The following is a 9,579-nucleotide window of genomic DNA, read 5'->3' as shown; positions in this document are numbered from 1 at the left end:
TGTAACTAGCATCTGGCAATCTGCCCTAGTGACTCTGTGGGATCAGCTAGGAAAATGCTTCCTAGGAAGTGCACTTAAAAAATTCTTGTTGATAAGAATTTTGAAATAGGGATGTGATTAATCAAGTATCCAAAATATTTTTAATTATTCTATTTTTTTTAAGATTTTCTTTATTTATTTGACAGTGAGACAGCACAAGCAGGGGGAGCAGCAGAGGAAGAGGGAGAAGCAGGCCCCCCACTGAGCAGGGAGCCCAATGCAGGACTCGATCCCAGGACCCCGGGATCATGACCTGAGCTGAAGGCAGACACTTAACCAACTGAGACACCCAGGCACCCCTATTTTTAATTATTCTAAAATAAGACTTCCTATAGACTAAATCTTGTTTGCTAAGTTTATCTGAGATAAAATCAGTTTGAATCAGTCAAAGAATTGAAGAATATCTACATCAGAAATTACTTTAAGGACAGTCTAACCTCCCACCCAATACTTGGATCTCTTATGGAATGTTTCCAACAGCCTTTCGACACATTTTGGAAAGCAGAACTTTCCACCTCACAATAAAATTCAAGTACATTTCTGAACTATTTCAAAAGTTCATCTTCATACAATGCTGAAATCTTCTCCTTTTAATTTCTGCCCCTTACGTACAGTTCCATTCTCTGGAACTAAGACATTAAAGGAGTAATTTGGTTTCTCTGAAATAAATTTCATTCCATCCTACAAATTTAATATACTTCTCTTACTCTAGAAGTACAAAGTGTGAAGATTTATCACAATACAGTACAAGGATATCCCTACTGAGTTGACAGCTACATATGGGAGAACCTTCCATTTTAAAGAGAAATCACAAATCAGTCCTCACCACTGAAAGCCATAAAAGGTAAGGAGTCAACTCCTTCTGAATATTACACAGAATAAATAATCCCAAGTGCTTACCTTCTAGCTCTTGGCTGTGAAATTCATATATGAATTATTAATAAAACATTCTTTCCTTATCTTTTGATACAATTTCACTCCTGTAGTTTTAAATATCATCTCCTTTGGTCAAGAATTGGCAAGTAGGAAGAAGAGATTTCCACAGCAATTTATTATTAGTTTTACAACTTTTTCAGGAAGATAATTTACATATATAAAACATCCTCAAACATTTAAAAGGCATTATCAGGCATTATCACTTTAAATCACTGACATTTTACTAGCAAGGTTATAAGCACCTACATAACTAAAATTCTTTCCTCTTACTTTTTTTTAAATAACACTGATGAACTAGTGGAAGCAATTTCCCTTCTTTGTGAAGCCTATGAGTGTCAGTTGCACCTCCAATAAAAGTTCCATTGATAAATATTCTTGGTACCTGTTGGATAAACAAAAGATTAGCTGTCACTCTATTGTCAGAGGTATTAAGACCTTTCACATAATAGTAATAGATGCTCATGCTCTGGGTACTTTTATAGGCCAGGCACCAGACTAAGCTCTTCCACAAAGTACTTAAATCTTTACAACCCTTGAGGTAGGTACTAATTTTAGCCTTATTTTGGAGGGAAATGAGGCACAGGGACTTGTCCAAAATCACAATGATAGCAAATGACAGAGGTAGGATTTAAATCCAGGGCAATCTGACCTCAAGCCTTTCCTTCTAATTGCTATGGCATATAAAAGGTAAAAGAATACAGTCTGTAATTATTGTTTATAAACATCTTCCATGCACATTAAAACAAGAAGGAAAATGGCAACATTATATATTTTCCCGATAATGCATTTCACTGAAAAAATGCGTATGGTTGGACAAATTTCAGGAATCTAAAAATATGAAGAACTAAAGCACTCCTATTAGCACAGTAACTGAAGACTGACCCATGGTCTGTACTGTTCAAGTAAAGGGAGGAAGGATTTCACCTTGAGAAGAGCTCCAGGAGGATCTTAAAGATTCACAGACAAGCACTCATGACAACACCATCACCCCACTCTCCTAGTCAAAACACACACACATACACGCACGCACGCACATATGGCAAGAATAAAAATAAAATGAATGAATTCTGCTGTTTCCCAGTCTCTGAATCTTGTTCCCAAATCTGCCATTTCTTTATCCAAAAAGGATTCTCAGAGTCTCTCTCTATCTCTCAGGAGACAGAGAGAATGCCTGGCTCACTTTACATAAGCGTCTAGGCTCTAGGTGACCCAGGTACCACCTATTTGGAGGAAAAGCACCATAGAGGATACACTTACAGTTTTTTCACCAGTCATTTTGTAGAGAGCATCTTGAAATTGACTTCCATATTCAAGCATGTCCAATTCCACCACTTTATACTTAACATTTATGTCATGGAAAAGTTTTTTTGCCATTGCACAGTAAGAACAAGATGTTTTTGAGAAAATCACCACACAATTATCAGAAATTGTTTCCTGAAGTTAAACAAACAAACAAACAATTTTTTTTAATTCTAGACATTACCTTCTGGAAAGAAATCATTATTATAGTGGAAACGGGATGGATTCTGGAGTCTCATGATTCAGTGTTCAAACTAAGTCTCCATCATCTATTTTCTCATTTGCAGATTAAGAATATTATTATTCATTTAAAAGGGATGTTTTTAGGAAAAAAGGATATAACAGATGCAAAGTTGGCATGAAATGATAACAATAATCACAGCCAATTCATATACAGCAAACATCTCTGTGTGCCAGACACAATTCTTAACATCTGACCTTTACTAGCTCATGTAAATCTCACTATAATCCTGAGATAGGTCTTATTATTATCTCTACTCTACAAATAGGGAAAGTGAGGCACATAAGAAGATCATAAGAAGATAAGTGACTTACTCATAGTCCTAATAAGAACTGGAAAGCTGAGATTTGAGCCCAGGCAAGTCTGATTCTACAGTCCAGGCACTTAAACTCTGTTACATTGCCTCTTAAATACTCAGTAGGTGTTTAGGAGTTAACTCCTTACCTTCCTTAACTTTTAATGGTGAGGACTGATATATGATTTGTTTAACATGTAAGACTTTCATTGATCCAGGTATAAACAACAGCTTACCCCCTCAACTTCCACTCCTTCCTATATATCTTTTTTTTTTTTTCTTTTTTAAGTAGGCAGAGGGGCAGACAGAGGGAGAGGGAGAAGCAGGCCCCCCGCCTAGCAGGGAGCCCAATGTGGGACTCGATCCCAGGACCCTAGGATCATGACCCGAGCGAAGGCAGATGCTTAACCGACTGAGCCACCCAGGCGCCCCCACTCCTTCCTATATATCTTTATAGTTAAAAAAACTGTCATTGTCATGACAGTATTGCTAAGGCATTCTTACATTGTTGTTCCTGGAAAAGCTACTACCAGAAATGCTGATTCAAAGGGTTTCAGGCAGGGCACCTGGGTGGCTCAGTCGTTAAGCGTCTGCCTTCGGCTCGGGTCATGGTCTCAGGGTCCTCGGATCGAGCCCTACGTCAGGCTCCCTGCTCAGCGGGAAGTCTGCTTCTCCCTCTCCCATTCCCCCTGCTTGTGTTCCCTCTCTCGCTGTATCTCTGTGTCTCAAATAAACAAATAAAATCTTTAAAAAAAAAAAAGGGGGGGGTTGGTTTCAGGCAGAAGTCAGAAACTGTTTTTTTTTTTTTTTTTAACTTCCCAGATTATTCTAGTATCAACCCGGTTTGGAAACTACTCTCCAGGCCTTTATCACAAAGACTATGAGATTTTGCTATGCATCTGCATTGCTTGTAAAATTTGTTTTCTTTTTTGTTTCTAAATATATGAACGTCCAGGTCCTTCAAGAGATTCTGAATAGATAAGTAGCACCCAAGCATCTGTCTAAGTTCTTATGTGGGTCATAAGCAACACCTTCAAGATGAAAGCCAAAAATCAGAAAGTAGAGTACCCAGGCAAAGTAATTCTAAAGTTACATCCATCCTTGGGTGTCAGAAGGGTTTTAAGGCACAGTCTAGCTCTCTGCAAGTTGGTCTGTTTTTATGCTTTCTCTTCTAATTACTTATAATATTCAGTATAGAAGTCTGTCTCGGAGAAAGCCAGCCATACCAGAGATGTATGCATGAATCCATTTTATAGATGAGAAAACTGAGGCTAAGAAGTTCACCACACTAGGATTTAACCCAACCTGTCCCAACACCAAAGCCAGTGCTCTCTCCTCCACCATGCCACCTCAGGTTATAGGCACACTGAGACCATCGTGTAGAGAGAGCTGAGCATCCTGGGTGCTGATATGCAGTAAAAACACTGATGAAGAGATTCCAGAGTGAGTTGAAACTCAAGATGACAGTGCCAGAGTGTCTCGAACAATCCTTCTCACCTTCTCTCGAGCTCAACCTTGCTAAATTTTCATCATTTTGTATTCTTGTTTTAAAAAGGAATTCCCTCGGGGCGCCTGGGTGGCTCAGTTGGTTAAGCGACTGCCTTCGGCTCAGGTCATGATCCTGGAGTCCCGGGATCGAGTCCCGCATCGGGCTCCCTGCTCGGCAGGGAGTCTGCTTCTCCCTCTGACCCTCCCCCCTCTCATGTGCTCTCTCTCTCATTCTCTCTGTCTCAAATAAATAAATAAAATCTTTAAAAAATAAAAAAATAAAAAAATAAAAAGGAATTCCCTCACAACAGGTTTCTAGCATTGCTGTTACATTCATCAGCTGTGAGTGAATACTTTCTTAGCCAAATAAATTAAAGGCAGAAATGTTATATATGTGGTGGTGGTTGGTGGTGAAGAATAGAGAAAGGAAAACATGAGTATGTCTTGTAGACCGCAAGGGAAGAAAAACATACGAGAGAAGTTTTTCTGAGGCAGAATGAACTGGGTTTTGCAGTGAAAGAAAGGAAAACAGTACCCAGCAGCACATGGGTGTCCCTGAGAGGATCATTTATAGAGTAACTACAGTATACTAAGTTCTGTGTTAGGGGAGAAAGCTGTTAAGCAGCTTCCCAGGCCAAAATCAAACAGTATCCCTGGCTAAGAGCAGCTTGACTGGTATCAACAGGATACCTGAGGTAGGTCTGAGGGAAAGGAAGAGCTAACCTCACAGACCCAACTTAGAGGGAGTAAAGACTCCGTTAATAATAAATCTCATAAATTCTGACTGCCAATATGATCTAGAACTTTTCTGTCACATGGATTATTTTGATAGCAGATTTTAAAGTATACATTTAGTAATTCATTTGCTGAACTACGTCAGGCTGGATAATGAGTAAACATATTAAATGTGTAAAACACAGTTCTTTTTCTACAGAAGAAAGGTTTCTCCTATGTCTCCCACATCACTCACTTGAATCTGATTCACAGGAACAGTTGCTGACTTCCCCAAAGATGATGATGTGTTGTTCCCCATCCTAAAAAGAATTTTAAAAGGCAGTGCAGCTTTAAACATTAAAAATAGTCATTAATGATAATATAGCAAATGAGATCCATTTGAAGAAAACCTGATATGCAAATATATATACAAATCTATGAAATAGAAAAAAGTTTTACTTATTATTAGTACAAAAATAACCAAAAGGGACTGTATGCTTCTCTAGCCTCCCAATGTCCTTAATTATTTGGTAAAACTACATTTACTGTGTTTAAAGCCTGGCACACTCTTATTTCCGAACACCAAATTTCAAATAGACTGTCCTAATGATTGACCTTAACCTGACCATTAGTTTAAAAAAAGTTTCCATTTTCGTATTAAAATATGCCAAATCTCCATGAACATGCTGTGACACAGAGAACCTACAAAAATTCAAAGATTTTAAGGAAACTAAGGTATGTCAACCACAACATTCATAGCTCTAAGTTTCCCAATCCGTAAGGTAGGAATAATAGTCACACCCACCTCAAAGGGTTTTATGAAGATTAAATGAATTGATAGAAAGCAAAACAGTGCCTTGATCACAGTAAATGTTCAATAACGTTTAACACTATTAGTATCATTTCCTGATTACAGGGACCCTCTAGGTATGTATTATCTAAAACCCAGCTGTTGGGAGCTTGTAAAAGGAGGCATTTATTGTAACAGGAATATATTCACTAAAATATTGACCAGTTTTATATCATCGAATCTCTCTGCCTACCCCTAGAGCTTTTCCCCATCCACTTTATCTTTCTTGATCAGCCAGGCCCTATTGCATTGTCCAAACTGTATACAACATCCTGATGCAAACTAGTTAGAGCAAAATTACAAATCTTAGAAAAGAATCAGAATAATATGGGCTTCAAAAGAGAATTTCTTGAATATCTAAAGATTAAGAGAATATCTTAAGATAAAGAATTGAAGTTTCAAATATTTCCAAAAATAGTCACCTTATGATTATGTTCCAAATTCAAGTTTTGATAGAAAAACTTCTCCTTGCAAACACTTCATTCATTCATTTTGAGTGCCTTTAAAATTTAAATGTTGGGGGCACCTAGCTGGCATAGTTGGTAGAGCATGTGACTCTTGATCTCGGGGCTATGAATTTGAGCCCCACATTGGGTGTAGAACTTACTTAAAAAAAAAAAAATTAAATGGATTTTTTACATTTTATCCTTGGATGATGAGTGGCTGATCTACACAGCCATGCCCACACACTTAGAATAAGGATGCTGTAACAAACATCACCTTCAGTAATTACAGAGTTAGAGGCAGGAACTACTCCAAGGGAACATTATAACATTAGAACTCCCCAATGTTTACAATCTATTATTCCTTACTTCCCAACAGTCGGTAAGGAAATCTTTAAAACAGAAAGGGCCTGTGTACTTAGGAAGGGGTTAGGAGTAGTATGCCAGGGAGACTGCAACCAACTTAGGTGGAGGGCAGAGGCTGTGTGTTAAGAAAAAAAGCAGACTGAGTTCCTGGAGCATAAACAAACAAACAAACAAACAAAAATGTTAATCGGCATGGCCTGGACCCAAGAACTTGTTTTGGTGTAATAAATCAGCAGCCTATTTGGTTTATCAACTAAGAAAACAAGTCCTTTTCATCTCTGGTCCAACATCTAACCATCATCCCCAAACCATCTACCACAATATTTACTACTGAAGCGGGAGTTCCAGTAGAACCTTCATCCCCAAGTTATCTTGGGCAGTGAGAGGAGGTAGGAGGTGCATCTGAAATATCACCCCCTACCCTCCCAAATAAAAGAAAGTTTCTGGAAAGCACCTTTCTCCTTCAATTCTGGTTGAGCTTGGCAAAAGTTATTACCTAGTAAGGAAAGAGACATCAACAGAGAAGCGCACAAGAAACGTTTCACTTCAACACTGATGTACCCATCAGCCATGCCAGATTTATGAAGTGCCTCCTATATACTAAGTAGGCGAAATGCTCAATGCCCCAGGGATACACATCATTGGAAAAACACATCAGGGGCTCAAGGACCTGTCAGTCAAATAGGTAACACCACGTGGTCAGCACCTTCCTGAGTGGGTCACCAGCTTAGAATAGAAAGATAATTAACAGTTCCTAAATCTGGCAGAACTGATCAGAGTTACCAAACCAAGTAGGAAGGAAGAGACTCCAAGACAGAGGGATGGACGCACAGGGGCAGGCACAGACATTCGAACTGGCAGAACCACCGTGGAGCACAGGCTCGGGCCCGAGGGCGGCACAGCATCAGCCCAGCAGTGGGTCCTCCACCGCAGGCCTGGTACTGGAAGCGGGGAAGCACAGGAAAGCAATCCTCGGTCTAGCCAGAGGCGACATCTACATGAGTAAGTCACAGTCCCCATCCTCAAAGACTGGGCCATTTAGTAGGAAGCGTCCCCTTCACTTCCTGCGGTAGGGTTGCCAGGTTTAGTAAATAAAAATGCAGAACGCTCGATTACATTAGAACTTCACATAAAAAGCGAGTAACCGGGGTGCCTGGGTGGCTCAGTCGTTAAGCGTCTGCCTTCAGCTCAGGTCATGATCCTAGGGTCCTGGGATCGAGTCCCACATCGGGCTTCCTGCTCAGTGGGAAGCCTGCTTCTCCCTCTCCCACTCCCCCTGCTTGTGTTCCTGCTCTCGCTGTCTCTCTCTGTGTCAAATAAATAAATAAAATCTTTAAAAAAATAAAAAGCGAGTAACCGTTTAGTCTAAGTATAATCCGTGCAATATCTGAGATACACTAAGACCGAAAATTAATCGCTGTTTATCTGAAATCCCAATTTATTAGGCGGGGCGGGGGGGGGAGGGTCCAAGCCTCCCCAGTACCACGACTCGGGTATTTTCGACATAAGAGTCACAGGATCCGTGAGAAGGCACAACCGCATAGGGCATCATTCACCGCCCCCCCACCCTTCCTGAGCTCCCGCCGCCCTCCAAGGGCCCTCCGCTGACTGGACCCGGGGCCCAGCCGGCGCCGGGGAAAGAGGCGCCCGCGCCCACCGCTCCGTCCAGACCCCTGCGAGGCCTCCGCGCCACGCCGACCCCCACCCCCCGTGTCCTGCCCGCCGCACCCCGTACCCAGAGGCCGCAGCTCCTGCTGCCCCGCCGAGCCGGCCCGCCGAACTGCTCCCGCTCCGAACCAGCCTCGTCCCCAGCAGCGCCGCGCTGCGCCAAGACATGGTCCGAGCGCCGGGGTTGCGGCGATCGGAGAGGGCGGCGACCGCGGCCGGGGAGAGCCCGCCTCCGCCCGCTGGCCGTGCCTCCGCACGCCCGGCCCCTACCCGACCTGGCCCGCCTCTCCGCGCCCCGCCGGGCTGCCCGAGCCGCCGCCGGTCTCCTCGGCGCGGCCGCGTGAGTCCTCCCAACGCTGGCGGCCCGGCGCCCGGCGGTCCCAGGGCGGAGTCGGGGAGAGTGCGGCACGCGTGTGGTTAAGCTGCGGTCCAGGCCGACGCCGACGCCTCACCTGCTGGCTTCGAGGGCTCGGCCCAGCCCTGCACCTGTTTCTTTAGGGGTTAGGGACGCTCATAAAGGCCCACAGGCCCGTGGAAACAGCGCGTGGGGACTGTGGCCAACATTCTGGCGAAACGGAGAAGAAAAAATGTCCGAAAGAAAGACTCGAAGTGCCTGGGACGTTTACATGAAGATGGTAGCGTCATCACAACTTCCGGTCAGACAGGTGTTTCTGTCGGTGAAGTAAGAGCCTAACTATGTCATCTTAAAATTAGGCTGCTGATCCAGAAGCCATATAAATCGTGGGACTATTAGATTTTACATCCAGAATTAAAAGAAAAAAGTAATCCAACGTAGAACATTCATTCCAGGGAAAACAAAATTTGTGTTTATAAATAAAAATGAAATTAGAAAATAAAACTTGAACTGGCCCAGAGGGTTTTTGCCATGGCTGTGGAAATAGCTGAGTGCTAAGGACAACATTGTGCCACTCGTAGTAATGATAGCCCTTTGTGCGTCACTATTTGAGGGGGGTAGGTCTTTATTTACTGAGGACGTTGAAATCTATTTGTTAAGGTCAAAGGGCAAATATGGTATTTTTAAAATTCTAAACAATTATTAGAACAATCCAGTTGAATATGGTTCAACAATCTAGTTGAATATGGTCCTTCATATTCAACTAGATAAGTTTAAGATTCGTGTTACCAAATCACAAAATTAGAACGTCTGTTTCTGACGGGTTTTTTTTTCCTATTTTCAAGTGAGTTGTTTCATTACTTCATAAAAGTTTGAAAGTTAGGT

At 42.1% G+C, this 9,579-nt stretch overlaps 1 protein-coding gene across 5 annotated transcripts; it reads right to left on the bottom strand.

Annotated features, from left to right (window-relative positions):
• Positions 1 to 1,072: 1,072 nt before the first annotated feature.
• Positions 1,073 to 8,921, bottom strand: GLRX2 (glutaredoxin 2). Of its 5 annotated transcripts, none has more exons than XM_031041955.2 (4): positions 8,792 to 8,921; positions 5,269 to 5,332; positions 2,233 to 2,409; positions 1,073 to 1,357 (listed from the first exon to the last, which is right to left on the bottom strand). In XM_031041955.2, the coding sequence occupies exons 2-4, from the start codon at positions 5,329 to 5,331 to the stop codon at positions 1,226 to 1,228; spliced, it is 372 nt and encodes a 123-aa protein (XP_030897815.1). In that variant the 5' UTR covers position 5,332; positions 8,792 to 8,921; the 3' UTR covers positions 1,073 to 1,225. The 5 variants fall into 5 exon arrangements, with proteins under 5 accessions (XP_030897815.1, XP_081681286.1, XP_081681285.1 ...); XM_081825160.1 differs by lacking the exon at positions 8,792 to 8,921 and adding an exon at positions 8,407 to 8,578; XM_081825159.1 differs by lacking the exon at positions 8,792 to 8,921 and adding an exon at positions 7,455 to 8,258.
• Positions 8,922 to 9,579: the final 658 nt, after the last annotated feature.

This window comes from Leptonychotes weddellii, chromosome 6, assembly GCF_054177405.1.
Source record: "Leptonychotes weddellii isolate Sample4059 chromosome 6, ASM5417740v2, whole genome shotgun sequence".
NCBI lineage: Eukaryota > Metazoa > Chordata > Mammalia > Carnivora > Phocidae > Leptonychotes > Leptonychotes weddellii.
The sequence above is the reverse complement of the archived record's forward strand: the minus strand, read 5'-3'. Positions and strand labels throughout refer to the sequence as shown.